Source organism: Leopardus geoffroyi, chromosome D2, assembly GCF_018350155.1.
Source record: "Leopardus geoffroyi isolate Oge1 chromosome D2, O.geoffroyi_Oge1_pat1.0, whole genome shotgun sequence".
NCBI lineage: Eukaryota > Metazoa > Chordata > Mammalia > Carnivora > Felidae > Leopardus > Leopardus geoffroyi.
The window spans coordinates 59,415,688-59,435,167 of NC_059334.1; the positions used below are offsets into that span (position 1 = coordinate 59,415,688).

Consider the following 19,480-nt stretch of genomic DNA (forward strand, 5'->3'; position numbering starts at 1 on the left):
ATCTTTAGTCTAACAGGGAGATGATCAGGTCCCTAGGAGCCCCCCTGACCCTGCAGGCACAAGTAGGAAGATATTTTACAAATGCTTTCCTTTATGAGTGGCAGCCCTACCTCCCCATCCAGTACCTCTGTGGTACTAGAAACAAAACAAGTTGGTTTTCCTTTTTTAATTTAGGATCTTATTAGCAATACATTAGCATCATTAATAGAAAAACCATCATCGACACAGAAACTCAAAAACCACAGTGTATGTGCACGCACACATACACACTCTTTGTCTTCACCACATTTCCAAAGGGAGCACATGGCAAGATGTTATCTATCTCCAGACATCTGACTCACACAGAGAAGAGACAGGTAGGACCCATCGTATATATCAGGATATCAATACTCCCTTCACAGCTTCTGCTCAGTCTACAACACTCAGCCTAAAATTATTTTAAGATTTTCTGCTATTTGATGGGGCACCTGGGTGGCTCAGTCAATTGAGTGTCTGACTTTGACTCAGATCATGATCTCATGGTTCATGTGTCGGGCTCTGTGCTGACAGCTCAGGGCCTAGAGACTGCTTCAGATTCTGAGTCTCCCTCTCTCGCTCTCTGCCCCTCCCCCACTGGCACTCTGTCTCTCTCTCAAAAATGAATAAACATTAAGAAAAATTAAAAAAAAAGATTTTCTGTTATTTGCAATGTTATGGAAAAGTAAATTACTGACATTCACAGGGTGACAATCTATAAAGAACAAGTTTGTTTTCCTTTTTTAATTTAGGATCTTATTAGCAATACATTAGCATCATTAATAGAAAAAAACAACCATCGACACAGAAACTCAAAAACCAACCATTAAGAAAATAATGTAGTAATCAACCACTATGAGAGAAAATAGGTCCTCTCATTTGATTCTACTGGCAAGCACAGGTTTATCCTGAACTTTGAGAGACTCTCTGTCCTGAGTGGATGATGAAACATTCAAGTAAAAGGTAAGGAGTTTTAAGTGTGAGTTTCTGAGGGAAACTGCCTCCAAAGAAGTTCAGGGGTAGCCACAGTCCTCCAGTTTACTCCAATGTTGGGACGTTTCTGGGACGACCCATCATAGTTTCCTTTTGAGGAGTTTTGACAATTCATCAGCCTCAGCATTCAGGTCTTATAAAACATTCCTCCATGTTAAAAAAAAAGACATTGTTCCACAGGAATGAGTTTTTCATCGCTTCTCCAGCTTCTTGTACTTGGCTTCTACCAGGGAGAGAGAGAGAGGAAGTTAAATCTTTTAAAATCAGCTCTTACAAAGATCTTTCTTACTTAGCATTTCCAGGCACATTAAAAAATATCTATTATATAAAAAAAAAACAAAAAAAAAAAAACAAAAAAAAACAAAAAAACCTGTTGGTTTCAATCTCATCATCTGTCCAAACCGGGTCCAAACTGGAGGCACGCCATAAATGTTAACTATCGTATTAGCTAAGGACAGATATTTGGGTATCGACCAACCATGTGCTCAACTTAAGATAGGGAGTCAAACACACACACACACACACACACACACACACACACACACACACACAGAATTAAGAACAAGTCCACTAAGTTCTAACCCTGTCAACAGTACCTGCTCCAATGGCTCCACCAGGATTAAGTAGATCTACTGGCACTTGAGCCATGGGGAGCCTTACTAAGCACAGGAAAGTGCCTCTCCAGGCGCTCTCTGGGAGCCAGACTCTCTGGACACACAATGTATGTTTCTCCTTTTCTTTTTTTTTTTTTAATCCTTGCTTATTTTTGAGAGAGAGAGAGAGAGAGAGAGAGAGAGACAGTGCAAGCAGAGGAGGAACAGAGAGACAGGAAGACACAGAATCCAAAGCAGGCCCCAGGCTCTGAGCTGTCAGCATAGAGGCCAACGCAGGGCTTGAACCCACAAACAGCGAGTTCATGACCTGAGCTGAAGTCAAACGCTTAGCCTACTGAGCCACCCAGGTGCCCCACTCCTTTTGTTTTCTTATCCCTACACCTCACTATAGGAAAGCAATTTTGAACGACAAAGAGATTTAAAAGACCATCAGATAAGCCTCTTATTGTGATAGATTTTCCTTTTTCTTTAAAACCTTGAAAGCATTTGGTACAATGCCTTCTTTATAGTCAGGTTCACAGTCACCGTTTAGTAAATGTAATTGTGGACAGTGAAACTGTTAATCACCACTCATGTCAAATCTCAGTTACGAACCACTCTCTTGAAGTAGTCAATAACTGTCAATGATGAAAATAAAATAATCTATAAATTATACCTAGGATAAAAACAACTTCATTGTTTTTAATCATGGATGTAAGAGCCAGAGCCAGATAGCAAGCCATCAACAATACAAGTACCAGTTTCCTCCTTAAAGGAAAAGTAAACTCTTGATTGACTTTTCTATTTTTTAAAACAATGTTTATTATTGAGAGATACAGAGAGACAGAGCATGAGCATGGGAGAGGCAGAGAGAGGGGGAGACACAGATTCTGAAGCAGGCTCCAGGCTCTGAGCTGTCAGCACAGAGCCCGAGGCAGGGCTCAAACTCACAAACCACGATATCGTGACCTGAGCTGAAATCGGACACTTAACCGAAAGAGCCACCCAAGCGCCCCTGATTTTTCCATTTTTTAAGACATATGTATCTACATTATCAAAGATGCTTCAGCCTGCTAAACCATAATTTTAAGAGCTTGAGCTCTGTAACCAAACAGACCTGGCTTGGAATGTAGCTCTTTCACATGCTAGCTCGGTATCCTTATGCAAGTTATTTATTTAACCCCTTCAACCAGTTTCTTCTTCCAAAGAATGGGGATAAAAATCATGCACTTATCTCATAGATTATTGGGAAGATAAAAAGAATAATACATGTACAGTACTAAGAACAGTACCTGATATATATCATTAAGTATTCAGAAAATAGTATTTTTATTACTACTACTACTAATAAAAAATTACTCTCGCTAGGTTATTGTATAAATTAATTAAAATAGATCATTATGGGCACACCATAAATGACCTATTAGCTAAGGTCATATGGAGTGCGGGTGGGGGCTGGGTGGATTACTCTTATTAAATCAAAACAGAAATAAAAATGGTTACCCAGTTTTTTTGAATATGCATCCAACTTGTAGGCTGCCTGCTCGAGAGCTGCTACCTGTTCTTCAATTACATTGATCTGATCCAGATAAGGCTGCAGTCCAGCATCTTTGAAAACAAAGACAGGCCACATGTTCATACAGCCTCCACAAGGAGTGTAGAAAAGATAGGCAAAGTAAGAATGCTAGTGTCACTCCAACTCTGCCCAGGACACACTAGGTGGAGTGACATGTTTCTGGTCACTCATAGGACAAACACTAGCAGACAGTAGCTAGCTGATCAGGCAGAACTGTGACCTGGACAAAGCAAGTCTCTCTCACCCACTAATTTCCCTCTTTTTTAAATTCCTTGCTCTACAAGCAATCTTTCTGCAACTGATTCAGTTTCTTGGGTAATCCCATACCAAGGAAGAGTGTCCTAGAGATAGGGAACATACATAGAAGTCAATGGAAAAATATATTCTACCAGTCTCTAAATTAGCATTTTCCATTTACACATGTTCCGGGTTTCCACTTATAAAGTAGTCCTTTATGGATTGCATTGTTAAAATAAATGCACTAGAATCTGGCCACTGTTTTTCTCCCCTCTCCCTTTCAGGAATAAACTGACCAAATCAAGATTCCGAAGCAGAAATAACCATACTGAAACATGCTAATCTTCAAAATGGAAGAAATCCACCTTAACTTTGTAATTCACTTTTAGAGAATGAGCTCCCTCAGGACAGGTGCCATGTTCCCTCCACTTCTCCGCAACCCCAAGCACAAAAGAATATTAAATACAAACACGTTTAATTATAAATATTATTACTTACACTTCTGGTTTAAGTCCTTTAAGTTTCTACTAATGTTTATAGCAATATCTTTCATTTCAAGATACTTCAGGCTGGTTAGTTTATTCATATTTTCCAGGAGCTTATAGTCTTCGCTGGTGGCTTTAAAATAAACAGAAGATGTGATGCCTTTAAGATTTGTCATACATCACTGGAATGTGGAATTATAGGCCAAATGGTAGTTCAAGGCAGGACCCAGAGAATGTCAAAGGTGCAGGCCACTATTGATTTATGACATTTATACTCAGCAAACTATATAAACCAGTTAAGATCCAGAGACTTCAGAATCTTTGTTAGAAAGGGAAATAACAAATTCATGTCCTAAGAAAAGAGAGGTGACATAGTCTTTGTATTTCTATGGTATGAAAACATGTAATTTCGGGGACTGCATCATAAATATATATAAAATCAACTAGGACCTCACCACTTCTTAGTAACTCATTGATTACTATTTGATTCTATATTGCATTTTATATACTGACTTTTCCAAACCATTTGTCTTCTTCTTATATCCTCAGTTCCCTTCCCCATCCCTACTTAAAGCAAATGGCTTCTACTCAATTTTCCTGAAAAGTGGGAAATTCCCCTTACATAAGCTCCCTCAACCTTTCTGCCTCACTTCAAAACTTCTCTGTACCCTAATATCTTCCCAAGAGGCATGAGGGCTCCTATTCTTGTCAAGACAACTTCTCCTGTGCTCTTGCTTCTAACCCTTCAGGGTCTCTCTTCCATCATATCCTTCCCCTGACATTTCCAAACTCTCTCTATTCTGGCAGCTTCCTCTCTAACTAGAAATATATTCAGGTTTCTTCCAGCCCAAAAGCACTCTCTCTTCTGCTGCACCGACATCATTTGTTCATAAAGCAAAGGAGCTTCACCGCTAATCCTTTTTAAAGAGTAACTTATATTCACTGGTTCCTCTTCCTCACCATTCACTCATGTAAATCCTTGCAGCCTGGCCTCTGCCCCCACTATCCAGGGAAATTACATGCTCCAATGTCATTGGTGCTTTCTTAACCACCCAATCCATAGTGTCTTCTCAATCATTATCATCTCTTCATAGAACCTGACCCTGTGATCTCCCTCTTTTCACAAAATACTCATTTCCCTTGTCTGCTACATCATCATATTAGCCTGATTTTCTAATCTCTTTCAACGTGCTCTTTGTAGGTTTCTATGCCAGATGCTTTCTCATTCATCCTTAACTATCACTTCCCAATTTTTACTCAGCTGTGACACAAGACTGATGTTTACGTGGCGGCACATTCCTATGGGCAATCTCAGGGTGATGCTAGATTCCTTTCAAACTCAAAAAAGCATTTGTACAAGTAAGAATGACAATCACAGGGTAATTACAACCTGCTTAAAATTAATTTTATAAGTAAAAATCATTTATAATCAATCCTAGGTACCTTAAGTACTGTTGTTAGAAACAAATTATTTGCCCTATACAGGCATTCTCCGAGGCTGTAGTTGAGGCCCTTAGCTACCCCTAAGTACATCCTTGCCAATCTCATCCTGCAGAGCCTCAACTCACACCACGGTGCAGGGGACTCCCAAACCTGTTTCTCCTGCTCTGATCACTCTCTGAGCTCGGGACTCACATGTGCAAGTCGCCTAAGTGTCCTGGTAAAATCTTAAATCAGCCAAGCCAAAACCAAAAATATTTTTACACTAAACATGGTTCTGCTTTCCCACTTCCCTATTTTAGATGATGGCACCACCAGTTTAAAACCTCAAACGTGTCTTAGGCTGCCATCTCTCCATAGACACAACAAGTCCTATAAATTCTACTTCCATGATATTCTTGTACCCATGCTCTCCTTTCCATTCCCTCTGCCATCACCCTGTCACTGATCATCATCATTTCTTTTCATCTGGACTCTTGCTCATATGTCTCTGAGCTCTATCCTCCGTATTCATACCCTTGTTGCTAGCAAATTAGTCTCTCTACAACAAGGGTCACACACTGTAAGACCTAGAAGCCAGCAAGATCATATAAATGAGTGAAGCAAGACAGGTGTTTGTATGTTAAACACATAAGATTATTCACTTCCATAAAGAAGTATGTTCCCTCCTACTTTTTGGCACATGCAGACTTCTTATCTATCATTTACTTTACCGACTTGATAGAAATATTGGTACAGAAAATTGATTCTCTACCACTACTAAAAAGCAACACTATAAGAACAGTAATAAATGGCAACTGACCAGGTGTCAGTAAAAGGGAGAAAACAGAGTGGTGGGGACACACTGCATAGCCCTAATCCATTCAGAGGAGACAGCGGCTCAGCTATGGTTGATCATAGCATCGCAATGGGGGAGTTAGTATTGCCAAAATCTTTGGAATTTTTAAAGAGAAGCCAAAAATCTAGATTTTGTTACTTGGTTTCTCTTGCTCAGAAATAATTAAGTAACTAATCAGAATGATAGAGCCTCATAAGCCCTCCCATTCTGCATCAAGCCTTTTCTCATTAATTCTGGTTCCCAAATTTAGCTCACAGCAATTGCCTGGGGAAGTGAAACAATATAAGAAACGCTTATGAGAGGCCACACAGGACCAGACTTCACTTTTTGGACCTTTCTTCACACACAGGTCATGTGTTGACCTGGAAACACACAATGAACCCCAAAATTAATCACGTCCCAAAGGGTGGGTCACCAAATCCTCAGACCAACCTAGCAGGTCCCTAAATCTGCAGTTCACTCCCTACTCCCCAATTTAATTTCTCTTTGCCCCAATAAATACATCTGTTTTAAGGGAACAAACTGCTTATATCACCTCACTCGCTAATCGTTTCCCCCTTTTTGGTCAATCCTTCTCTTCACAGTCCTGCTCAAAATGCACCTCCCCCAAGGAAGCACTTCTTGATGAATTCGTTTTATGTCTTCTCATAGTTAGTCTACACTTATGGAGGCTTGCAGAGTTGTATTAAGCATTTTTATGTATTTCTGAAATTAGCCAGTGAATTTCTACAGGGAAGGAACAGAGCTTTTTCTTTCCCATTCATGACCATCCCAAACTTCCAACAGGCGTATTCCAGGGCATGAAGAGTGTTGGGGAGGGAGCCACAGACTGATGCTGCTAAAGCACCTCACAGGTCTCCCAGAGCCAAACCGCAGCTCCATAGGGTAGTATAGAGCAGTACCCGAATCAGTCCACACCCCGCCTTACCCGTCAGTTCCCCAGTCAGGTAAGTTGCCATTTTGGAGAACATGTCCCGGCAGAGCTCCGTGATGTCAGCTTCAGCCGGCTCCTTTGCTTCCTCAGCTGTTTCCACGGCGGCATCGTCTGGATCAAAGGAGAACGAGTAAGTGTCCCACCGTACACCGGGACCTAATCCAGCGATGGCATCTTCTCCCCACACCCCTTCACTAGTCCTCATTCGATCAAGTCGGCTCCATTCTCCATGTGCCATAATTTCAAGTCCCTCACTTTGTCCTTGCCCCACCTGACACGCCAACTCTGCTCCCTGGCCACCGGCCCTTGGCTCACACCCGATCCCGCGCCAAACTATCTCAGTCGCCCGGTCAGGTGCTCCCCTCCGACCTGCTTGCTCCTGCCAAGCGAGCCCCCGGCCTCCTGCTGGACACTTCATCCCCAACCACTCTGCGTACCTCGAGCAGGCTCCTCTCTTTGGGTCGCCGGGACATCCTCGGCAGCCGTCGCCGCCGCCATGCCTGGCCCCGCGCTACTTCCGGTTGTGGATGTCTGCGCATGCGCGCCGGGAGGGTCCCGCCCTGCCCCCCCCGCCCTCCCGCCTCCCGGGTTCGCAGCCCTGGGATTCTCCATCTCTCCACTGGGTCTCGCTGCACAGCATGAGTGATATAAGCATGAAGCTGAAATTGAAGCTAAGCTAAGCTATTGTGAATCCTTCCTGTTGCCAAGAGCCGCGACGCCTGGAACTGAGAATGCGCTCATCCCTGTCACTAGTCTAGTAAGACCAACGGCCTGTCTGGGGTTGGTTGAGCTCAGGTGGCCTGCTGACCAAAGTCACAGAGACAAGTTACCCCTCCCCAAAGACTCCCCACCCAGGCTCTGCCCAGGACGCCTCAGGGAATTCTTTTGAAGGTAGTCTCATCCAACCTTTAGGAAATCTTCACTCATTGATCCCGGAACCGAAATACTTGAAATACTCGACCTTCAATGTCTTGGATAAACAACTCATTGTCCCCCTTTTCTTTTTTAAAGTTTATTTATTTATTTTGAGAGAAAGCGAGAGGGAGGGAGAGAGAGAATGAGCGGGGGAGGGGCAAAGAGCGAGAGAATCCCAAGCAGGCTCTGCACTGTCATCGCAGAGCCCAAAGTGGGTCTCGAACTCACAAGCCCAGCGGTCACAACCTCAGTGGAAACCAAGAGTCTGACACTTAACCGACTGAGTCACCTAGGCGCCCCAGCCCTCTTTTCCTTAGGAAGCAGGTTGGAACCTACTTATCTTCAGCTGATACAGCCTTTCTGGAAGACAGCTTTGTAACTCTTTTAAGGCTGAGGATACACTCTGGTTATCTTGATCGCATTTAGCTGTTTCACAAGTTTCCTAGGTGTGTAGAGTGTATGTGATGGGATGGTGAAACAGGTGGGAGAAGGGAATGGATGAGAAAAAGCTACTGGGGAGCAAGGTGCAAAATGAGGAAGAGGTAAAGAGCACAGGGCAAGGGGAAAGGGATATATAGCAGGTCTTGGGATGCAAACCTATACACCTAAAATCTTGGTGAAGTTTTTAGTCCTTTCCCTGGTTATCCTCCATCTGCACCCTCTCACCTCTCTCTCTCTCTCTCTCTCTCTCTCTCTCACACACACACACACACACACACACACACAGAGCTACCCCTCATGCCAGAGTAAGGGCTACCTTACACTCTTCATCCTGAGGACCAGGTTTCCCTAGGTCACTGTCTCCACTCTCTCTAACAGTACAGTCATAGTGCCGACCATTTCAGATTATTGCTATGAGCCAGAAGTTCTTATTTCAGGACTTCTCGGGCAGACCAGCCCAAGTACAAGAATGGCTCACAGCTCCAGCCTCTCTTCTTCTCCCTACAATCCCAGAAGCAAATGCAAAGTCTTGATTTTCCTAAGGATTTTTATTGATAGCCACCAGAGAAACCCATATTGTTCTTTACAAGAATAGAATCAGAGCCCACCACATTTTAGTCCAAAGATCTCTGAATCCGGAGGTCATTTCTTTGTCTGATTCTCCTTAGGTTCCATCTTCGCCCCGGTTTACAGCCCCCTCAGTTCCCAGTGTTTAGTGGAATGTTGGGAGCAGGCGCCTTCATGGACTTTGCCCTGAGAGGAGGGGTCACTCCAACTCCTCTGTAACATTGTAATCTCTGTACCTGAGAAAGACTCCTCTCTTCCCCTGCTTCCCCTTCTCTTTCTCCTGGAAACTATGGAGAAGACAAGAATCCTGTGGGTGCTAGCCTCAGATCTCTAGATGCACAAAGGATAAGATTCACTGGCAAATACGAAGACATTCAGATAATGCTGCTCCCTTCTATTTTTTCCCCAAATTGTGGCTATCCAGGTGCCAGGTACTTAGGGAACATCACCTTCCTTTCATTATTGCCTTTTTTTTTTTTTTTTTTTTTTTTTTTCCATCACAGCAGAGCTAGGAGCACAGGAAGTGAGAGGCCCAGTGGGAAGTGTTATTTCACAGAGCTACACAGAGCTACGTGGCTGCACACAGAAACACTGAGTCACAAGCCTAGGCATGATGCAAGCTCTACACAGAAACACTGGTTCAAAAGGCCAGACACAAGGTGGACTCGGCAGGAGCAGTGGTGAAAACTGCTGCCCTAGGAACAGAGGATGTGTCCTGAGGAGGTCTCTGCAGAGGCAGTGAGAGAGGAGCCTGCTGTCTGATGCTTTAGAACCCCTGCCCCACCACTCTCCTGCCCACCCTGGACTCCTCAGGGGGCTGGAGTCATAGCTGGGGCTGGCTGCAGGTGTTCCCAAGCGCCTTGATCCCCCTGTTGGAAGAAAAAGGGACAGGTCATATGAAGGAGGAATTTGCACCCCACTTCCTTTTATCTACAAAATCTGGATCTGATTCTCCAACCTCAGAGCATCTCCTGGAGGCTAAGGCAGCCCTTAGGCCAGAGCAACCAACTTCAGGCCTTGCCTCCACTCCTTACTTCCACCGATATAGTGACTACTATGAATATGTTGCCCCAGGAGCCTGAAAGCAGGCTCTTTCCAAAATGTTTTGCCTCCACCCACTGAGTGGAAAAGATGGCAGAGTTCAAGTGTGGGGGAGCCGAGGGGACCCAGGTGAAGGGCCACTTACCATGCCTGGGGAGAGAGCTAGCTGCCCCTTCCTTTCCAGCATCTTCAGTTTTGAGCCCACAGCATCCACCTGGGACATGACTCCTTCCAGGACAGTCTCCAGATGCAGAACTCTCCTTGTGAGTCTGTGTAGGATTTGAGAGAGACCGAGGGAGTAGAAATATGTGCCTGGGGGGTTAAGTGGCTGTAGGGACAGGGGGGACAGAATGGTCTGTGTCTGGATGAGAGTAAGGAAGGTAAGGCACAGCCTTCTAGGGAGAGTTAAAGCGGGGCAGAAGTTCTTCCTGGGTTAGGGCAGAGAATTACAAAGTTGTGGAAAGAAGGTCAAGGAGGACATTATAAACACACTTTGCCCTGGGGCCCTTGCTGCACATACGTGTAGAATTCTTCTCCTGAAACCCAGCCACCTGCTCTGGTAGCCTCTGGACACAACTCGCCTGGTGGGCTACTCACAATGGACGGGCCCAGGTTCTCAATCTCAGCGTTGAGGGCCACCTGATCAGGAAGTCAGAGAGGAGAAGATGACTCTGGGAATTCATCAGCTCCTCATCACCTGCTCTAATAGGACCTCCGGACCAGTCCCTTGGGCTCCAGTTCATGCTAGTCCCCTTCCCTCTCAAACTCTAGAGACAATAGGATAAGTGTGGTGGTGCTTGGACACAAAGCTGGACCAACCTCTGGGGAATCACCTCCCAAAGAAACAAAACATGAGCTCTTGGAAGCCTCGATTAATGAGACCTTCCCTAGAATCCAACTGAATCTGGGAAAGGAAGAACAGTACCAGGATTCCTGCCACTTTCTCTCCTGCCCTTGAATTTTTGGTCTACAACGGATAGGGACGAAGCAGGCACAACTGGGGGAGCTAAGGATCTGAGTTTGAAAATCCCAGGGAGACGGCAAGTCCTCAGAAGGAATTGTCAGAGATTCTTGGGCAATTGATCCTTTCCCTCTAAGACTGTGTTTTATAGCAGCGGTTCTCAACTTTGGCTGTGCATTGGAATCACCTAGGGAGTCTTTTTAAAGCACTGATGCCCGGGCCCGTCACTCTCCCAGAGATTCTGTCTAGGGTATGTGGCCTAAGTATGAGGATTATTTGACTCCCCACCCCCACCTTACCAGCGTATGCTAATGTGCAGCAGTTTGAGAATGACTATTCTAGAGAGTACTTTCCTGCCCATCTATCAAAGGATTTTCAGTTTGGATCTGTGTTCTCGGTATGTTCTCAGAGAGGGGAGAATGAACATTTTTCTTTCGCTGCCTGTCCACCAACCAGCTGGGCTCACCCTCTTCTCCTCGAGGTCCTGTTGCATTTGTTCCTGTTCTTTCTTGTCCAGGATGTGATTCCCATCTTGGTCAAACCTGGTGAAGGCAGCTGTGAGCTCAGTGATCTCATGCTCTGCGTGCCCCAGTCTGAGGAGAACAGTATGATGAAATGACTTCTGGCCTTTTGTGGCCGTGATCTCTCAATTAGGGACTTCCTACTTTTTTCCAGACTCTACAACTCTTGCTCTCTGGGAAAGAAGGGGACCACATGGGAAAGCCAGGATCGCCAAGTTCTAGCAATTTTACTCCCAAGAAATGGCTTTAATCTATTTCTTCCTTCTCTGACTCCTGCTGACTAGATTCAGACCCTCATGATGTTCTATAGGAATTATTGCAAAATCTCTTTGCCTCTAAATAATCTGTCCCTCCACCCCCACCCTGCTGGCTTCTTCTTCACTCCCTACCCCCTGAAATCCATCCTGTATAATGCAACTAGAGTAATTTATCTTTCTAAAGTGCAGATCTAACTGTACCCCTCCCCTGCTTAAAATCCCTTCTGGGCACCCTATTCTTTGGACTGAATGATGGTATTCAAGGCCTTTCCCAGGATGGTCCTGGCTCATTCCCCTGGCCTCATTTCTTGCTATGCCCCACTTTTATTTGATAGCTTAGCAACTTATTATTCCTGTATATGTTGCTCAACTTAAAACGTCTGTGCCTTTGTATATGCTTTCATCTCTTCTTGGAGTGGACTTCCTCTGCTTGTCTACATTTAAGCTATCCATCCTCCAAAACCCTATTCATACACCACCTCTTCCAGGAGGTCTTCCCTTAAACTCAGAAATAGAATTGAATACTTTTTTTTTGTGCTCCCTCTCTTCTTGTCACTTCTGTTGTTGAAGTTGTTCTGTGATTCAGTTTACTTGCTTATATGTGTATGAGCTCCTGGAGGACAAAGACTTTGTCTCATTTAATTGTGTGCCCTGCTCAGGGCCTGGCCCACGGCTGGTGCTCACAATGTATTTGTTCAGTGTTTGTTAACATGTTTAACTAGGAGGCAAGGAGGCTAAAGGAATAGGCTAGTGTTTGTGGTGGAGCAAAGAACCAACTACAGAGTTATGTGGGAGTGAGAAATGTATGCAATGAATAGGAAGTTATATTATTACATTAGTCCTAATAATTGTTCAACAAGGTCCAGAATGTTACAGAACGTGGTCGGAGACCTTTAAACCAAGGGCACAATTCTGAAGGTCAGAATCAGAGACCTATAGGTCAAAGTCAAAAGCTTAAAGTCAAAGTCAGAGGCCCATAGGCCAAGATCAGAGGTTTTTAGGCAAAAGGTATATGGTTGAGGGTCAAGGACTTATAGACCAATGTCAGAGAAGATTGGATCTCTGGTTGCTCACTCCCTCAAGGTGTTGGTGAAATCCTCAAATTGGATCTCCTGCTCTCCACCCTGCAGGACCTTCTGTACATCTGAAACTCGCTCCTTCCTCAAACGCAGCCTCAGTAGGGTCTTGTTGTAGCCCTGGAAGGAGAAAGGAAACAGGTATGGTTCCTACAGCCTTCTCATCATTCCTTGCGCCCCCCCCACCCCCACCCCGGATGCCAGGCTTCCAGGGATAGGTCAAAGGCACACAAGGGAACAGGGCCCTACACCAGTCAGGAACAGACCAGGACACAGAGCCTTGGACTTGGGCCCTGACACAGACATATCACTCAAAGTGAATGAGTGGTTACCTGTTTCAGGAGGTCAGAAAGTTGCAGCTCATCCTTCTGTCCAGCTAACTCTTCCTTGACCTCTGAATATGTATCATTGATGATGGCCAGGAACATGTTCTGGAGATAAAGTGGGGACTTGAGTCCTCACCCCCAGACTCACTAACAGCATTGAGCCCACTAACCCTATTAAAGTCCCAGACATATGTTCTAAAAGGGCCAATGCTTTCAATCTCAGCTCTGCAGGCCAATAACCCCAGCATCTCATGGTTCCAAAGACCCCCATTTAGCACAATCCTGTTAGGGATGGATCAAGCTTCCTCACCCACCTGCTATCTTCACTCAGTTGCTGTAGTAACCTGACTGCAAAGATAGCCCATCATATGCCAGAGTTTGCTTCCATATAAGGGCCTACCAATCACTGAGAGTACAGTTTTGTTGTCTTTACCATCTAACCCCAGTCCAACCCATCTATCCCTAACCATGATCAAATAAAGAAACTTGCTGGCCTTGTCAATAAAAATTAATCCCAGATCTTTCATAGTTGGCAGAGAGAAAGAGAATATAAAGCAATGGTAATAGAAATAGCCAGAAATTCCTAGAGGAAGGGGAGAACAGATGTAGAAGATTTCAGGTTCAACTACTTCTCTTCATGGGGCACTTTTCTCTCCCTTTCCATTCTTAGAGAATAGGGGTTTGGTTTTACTGAGAGAGCCTGAAGATTCTCTTATACTCTGCAAACTGCCTGACTGTGCTGGCCATGCTGAGCACATTAGCCAATTCTCGGGTGATCCAGAAGCCCTCCCCCCCACTTCACTGTCCATCCCTGATTTGAGATACCCATTTTAACACTGAGTACAGAATATGGGGGGATCAAAACCTCATGCTGTAGGTTCTTTATGTCTCCACCCCTCAGGCTCCCAATTCCCACCTTCCAGAGGGACCCTTACCAGGAGCACGAAGAAGACAAAGAAGACATAGGTGACAAAGTAGGCAGGTCCCAGGATGCGGTTGGCATTGTCAATAGCATTGTAATCAAAGTCCCCAAGGATGATCCGGAACTGAGTGAAACTGAGAGACCAGCGTCTGCGCTTCACCTAGGGCCTAACCATAACCCTGTCATCTATTCATACCCCCAAACCACTTTCCTAACTACCATTCTTCAGTGAACGCAGACAGACCTCTCTTGTACCTCCAGCCCAACCTGATAGAGACATAGTGAGGTGCGTAGATACTTGAACCCATCCACCAGAGATTCTCACACAGATGTTTTAAGCACAGACACACCTGTACACATGCACTTAGCTTCCCCAAGGATACACACACCCACAGAGCGGGAGGGAGAGGGTCCAGGAGGGAGTGAAGAGGGCAGGACACACACATGCACTTGATGAAAGTGCTGAAGTTTTCCACTTGGGTCCCAAAAAGCAGGTAGCCGAGTTGGGCATAGGCGAAGAAAACAATGAAGAACATGACAGCAAAACCCAGGATGTCCTTGGCACAGCGGGCCAGCGTGGAGGAGAGCTGAGTCATGGTTTTGTTGAAGCTGATGTACTTGAATATCTGCAAAGGCCATGTGGAATCAAACAGTAAAGGAAGAAAAGAGAAAATCTTTGAATAGTGTACTCCAGGGACTTATGGAGGCCACTGGAGTTGTCAAACCAGACAAGGAAAATGACACAAGTGCTAAACAAGGGAGAATGAGTGCTTTGAGGTTTTGTTGGGGATGAGGGGTCCCGAGGTACCTTGATCCAGGCAAAGAAAAGGTTCACAGCATTCATGTTGTTGTACTGTGTCTGCCAGAAGGCGAGGAACTCGAAGTCAGCATACGTGTTTGGCTGCTGCAGGAGCTTCCCCATCAGCCGGTTCACCTCAAGGGTTCGGAATATGTGGAAGCCCACAGCCACAATAGAGAGCTGTCATCACAGGGGTCAGAGGTGTCAGAGAAGTCAGGCTCTCAAGGGAAGTTCAATGATAAGGTCCTAGGGGAGAGCTGGGGTAGGTAAGTCAGGTGGGAAAAAAATCCTTCTCTTCTGAGCTGTTGACTATCTAAGCTTCAAATGGAAGTGAATAGGATGATTGGGGAGTATCTTAAATCCTGAAACAAGGCTTTGGGAACAATGGTAAATAGGTAGGTTTTAAAGGACCATGGAGAATTGGAGCCAAGTAATTTTATTTCTCCCATTACTTCCTAGTCTTGGTCAAGGAATTATGTCCTGTTAATAGGAAGAAGATGAAGATGAAGAGGCAGGCTATTTTAATAGAAGAGAAGAGAAAAGGTAGGAGTTTCAAAGGGACAGATAATAAAGGCAAAAGACAGAAGAGGAAAAGAATATCAAGTGAACCTCTCATAGGTCAGAGTGGGAGGGCATGTGGGAGACAGGGTTTTCCCAGGGGCTGAGCCAGGGGAACATCAGCCTCTGGCTCTGGAAGTTGTTACACAGTGATTTGACTGGAAATCATAAGGAGGACTCGAGACTCCAAAAGGAAGAACTTGGAGCCCTTATCAGGGTAGATCCCCTTCCTCCTCCTAATATATCCCAAGTATAAGATATCTGTCCCTCACCAAGATGACCACCAGGTCCAGAATGTTCCAGATGCTTCTGAGGTAACGAAACTGGTGGATGTGGAGCTCCAGTATCTCCTCTACCACATAGTAAAAGATGAAGATGCAGAAGATGATTTCACAGACAATGATAAAGAAGTCCCAGTTACTGACATAGCGGATCAGCTTAACTGTGCGGATTTGCCAAGATGGGATGGCACCTCCTGTAGCTGGAAACTCCACCACCAGTCTGTGGGAGGAAGGGGAGATACCTGGTGAGGCCTGGGCTAGGATAGTTCCTCCAATCCCCTCTCCTCCACGCCCACCACAGGGTACACATTTAAGGAAAGGTCTCAAGCAGAGAAGGGAACCAGGAACCATGGATGGAGGTAAGACAGGGAAAGGAGACCCACCTCAGAACACAGAAAAGGTTGATGTTGGCATTGTAGACTGAGAAGTCAATGAAGACCACCCGAGTGCCCCTGTCTAGCCACAGGCCCTCCTGAAGGTCCTGGAGTGCCTCTGCACTGGCCTGTCGGGACCCTGGAAGGTCCAGATAGTAGCCACCTCCACTGTAGCTTGTCAGCCGGCCCCAGTGAGAGGAGCCCCCCAGCTCATCCTGCGAGTGGTATGTCCACCTGTTACAGAAGAAGCCATCTGAGCAGAGAGGTCTGAGCCAGTCCAAAAGCTGATCTCCTGAGGCAAAGGCAACACTTGATGATTGTCTGGGCATTACAGTTTCATATATATTATATATACATATCATGTATAATATATATTCCACACATATCATCTTGTTTGATACTAACAACTATTTGAGAATGGAGGGTAAATATTATCCACATTTTGAAGACGAGGAACCTAAGACTCAGAAATGTCTAAGATAATCCAGCTAGTTAGTGGCCAAACTAAAACTCAAATATAAATGTTCTGATTTCTCATGATGTCACCCAAAACTATGGATGACAAACCCATGCCCCACTTTTGATCTCAGACTCAGGAGTCCCCACTAGGGAAACACCTGGCTCATATAATACAGAAAAGACCCTTTCTGCTCTTGTGGTTGTGCACCTGGCTGCTTCGCCTCATGATTCTCTGTTCCATCCACAAACTTTCCTCCCTGTGCCCTTCCTTCCTTCCCCTTCACATCCTGTCCATCCTTTTCCCCTTTCTTTTCTAATTCTCCATTGACCCTTAACCCCTTGTTTCTTCCCCTACAGTTCTAAGAGTCAGACTCTTCCAATTATGACTTGTGTGGCAGCACCAGTGCTTCATCTATTCTCCATACCCATAAGAACACCTGGACAAGAGAATGCTTTCTCTGCCAGGGCTGTCCCCAGGGTAGTGCAAATGTGACCGTGACCTGTGTGTGGAAACAAGTCCAGAGGCTATGGTCTTGTTTGCTAATGTATCTTCTCTGTTCCTGAGTGACCCAAACCAAGATCTCCTAACAGTCACAGATGGGACTCAGAGAGTTGCTCCCCCTGCCCCTCCCCCAGATCCCCCCAAGGCTCTTTAAGACTAAGTGGAAATCGTTCCCAACCCTTGGGATGGTGTCAGGCTCAGAGAAGCAAGCCTAGCAACATTGGTGGGGGATTCACTCACGCTGTGCCATTGAGAGGCCCGAAGGGGAGCTGCTCTTCTTTGTCTGGAGAGTAGACGTCGTAGCAGCTCAAAATGTCCTCACGGAAGTCTTCATGCACCACGCAGGAGTCATTGCGGACCCTCAGCTGCCGTAGCCTTGGAACCCCCAGCAGCAGGTTCTCATAGTAGATGAAGGAGTGGGAGCCATGGCCCAGGCTCTGGTTGTTGTACCATTTGGTCCAATACAAACTGTCCAGTAGTGGGCCCTGGGCAAACTAGACCACGAGCTGGGTTGGGCCTAACCTAACCTCATCCTGACCTTTACTCTTGGAATGACCTTTGCCATCACTCCTTGACCCCCTGGCTTATCTCTAGTCTACTTCTGTTGGATCCCTCAGCTGACCCATGAACTTTGACCACTTCTTGACCTGACGTGACCCTACTTTTTGTTTGAGATGCATTTTGAAGTTCAGCCTTACCTCTAACTCCCAATACTAGTTTAACTAACTAGTATAGCTTGACTCTCTGGTCATCATCCCAATTTCTCATCTATCTCTACCTAAACTCTACTCTTACCCATTGATTCTTGCCTGACCCTTTGACTTGGCCTGATTCTAGAATAATCTGGTCTCTGGATATGGCCTGGTCCACTGTCTGACATCCCTGAACCCTGGCCTGTGGCTTCATGCTTCAGGCCATTGAGGAGAAAGGAGAGGTAGAGGGTATCTCATACTCACGTCCCAGAAGTCCGCCATGCTGCTGATAGCCTGGAAGGAGACTCCGGTGTCTGACGGGGTATGTAAGAAGAGCTCAGACATCACTTTGGTGTAATAATAGGCACTGGAGCTTGTCATTCCGTAGGTCACTAGAAACCAACACAAGAAGCTGTGTCCTGCTCACTGTTTCCATATCCATTCCCCAGAGAAGATAGGAAAGCCCATTGCCCTGGGGACACAGGTGCTATCTAGATGGGATCCCATGGCAATAGTGGCATTGGGGAAACCAGGGAATTTATTAGGGAAGAGTTATGACTATAAGGTCTCTTCCTCTCCTCCCAACTAACCTTAGAAAGACTGAACTCCACTCAGAAATAGTTTTTTGGATTGTCATTCTGAAAATCCACTTTTTTCTTCCCAAACCAGCTAACTTCCTAGTTCTTATTCCCCAGAGCCAAGATATTTCCACCTTCTGCATCAGGCAGTGCTTCCTTTCCTTTGTCCTATATTTATGCCTTTGGAAAAGTACCTTTTAATTCTAGAGTAGTCCAAGGCCCTAGCCAAACACCTTACATGGAGATTGGTGTCCTGGACCTTGGAGTCAGTGACTCCACAGCCATGGGAGTGGGAGGTAGGCATGGCACCTCTGGCCCCAGGCATCCTGAGGGGGCACAGTTATCTCATGAGGGAGGGACTCAGAGCATCCCCATCAGAAAAAGACCAGGCTTTTGCATTGAAACTGAATCTCCCTCAACCACCCTAACCCATACACCCAGTCTAAAGTAGGGATCTCAAGGGAAGCTATAAGTTTTCTAGCTAAAAGATAAAATTTGACGAGTATAAGCTATTTATTTTATAGATTGTCCCTCAGTCTAGATTTGCCTGATGTTTCCTTGTGTTTAAAAATTCAGGTTATACATTGGGCAAAGCATACCAAAGAAGATATGTGTGTTCTTCTCAGGGTTTCCTATCAGGAGGCATATATTGTCTAATTGTATCATTACTGGTGATGCTAACTTTCATTCCTTGTTAAGTCAGTATCTTCCAGCTATCTTCAATGTAAAATTATTTTTCTCTTTGTAATTAATATGTATTTTGTGGGGAAACACTTTGAAACTATGTAAATATCCTTTTACTCATCAATCTTTCACCTACTAGTTTTAATATCCTTTAATGACTTTTGCCTGATTATTACTATTAAAGTTGTCAAGATTTGATTTTCCCATTCCATCATTCCTTCTGCATTTGTTAGTTAGCATTCTCTCTAGGAAGAACTTACCTTTCTTCCTCATTTATTTATTCATTTATATATATCAGCATGAACTTATGGATTCTTGTTTTTATAGTTTTTAATTTGTTAGTATTATACTTTATTGTTACTTAATTTTTTAGCCAAGTCATGCAGGATAAAGAAAAACTAAAGAGTTATTCCAT

At 44.9% G+C, this 19,480-nt stretch overlaps 2 protein-coding genes across 3 annotated transcripts in view; both read right to left on the minus strand.

Annotated features, from left to right (window-relative positions):
* Positions 1-731: 731 nt before the first annotated feature.
* On the minus strand, positions 732-7,662 carry BLOC1S2 (biogenesis of lysosomal organelles complex 1 subunit 2). The gene is made up of 5 exons (XM_045438568.1): positions 7,549-7,662; positions 7,106-7,222; positions 3,913-4,032; positions 3,105-3,209; positions 732-1,231 (listed from the first exon to the last, which is right to left on the minus strand). Exons 1-5 carry the CDS (start codon positions 7,607-7,609, stop codon positions 1,200-1,202), a joined length of 435 nt encoding a protein of 144 aa, XP_045294524.1. The 5' UTR covers positions 7,610-7,662; the 3' UTR covers positions 732-1,199.
* Positions 7,663-8,996: 1,334 nt separating this feature from the next.
* Positions 8,997-19,480, minus strand: part of PKD2L1 (polycystin 2 like 1, transient receptor potential cation channel) — a 31,237-nt gene continuing 20,753 nt past the window's right edge. For both annotated transcript variants that reach the window (XM_045438569.1, XM_045438570.1), the window contains exons 3-15: positions 18,068-18,195; positions 17,352-17,605; positions 16,160-16,384; positions 15,768-15,996; positions 14,947-15,117; positions 14,583-14,764; positions 14,152-14,272; positions 13,223-13,321; positions 12,889-13,010; positions 11,503-11,629; positions 10,596-10,714; positions 10,221-10,344; positions 8,997-9,903 (exon numbers count right to left, since the gene is read on the minus strand). In XM_045438569.1, the coding sequence (XP_045294525.1) occupies positions 9,844-9,903; positions 10,221-10,344; positions 10,596-10,714; positions 11,503-11,629; positions 12,889-13,010; positions 13,223-13,321; positions 14,152-14,272; positions 14,583-14,764; positions 14,947-15,117; positions 15,768-15,996; positions 16,160-16,384; positions 17,352-17,605; positions 18,068-18,195 (1,961 nt within the window). In that variant the 3' untranslated portion in view covers positions 8,997-9,843. The remainder of the gene's footprint in view (positions 9,904-10,220; positions 10,345-10,595; positions 10,715-11,502; positions 11,630-12,888; positions 13,011-13,222; positions 13,322-14,151; positions 14,273-14,582; positions 14,765-14,946; positions 15,118-15,767; positions 15,997-16,159; positions 16,385-17,351; positions 17,606-18,067; positions 18,196-19,480) is intronic.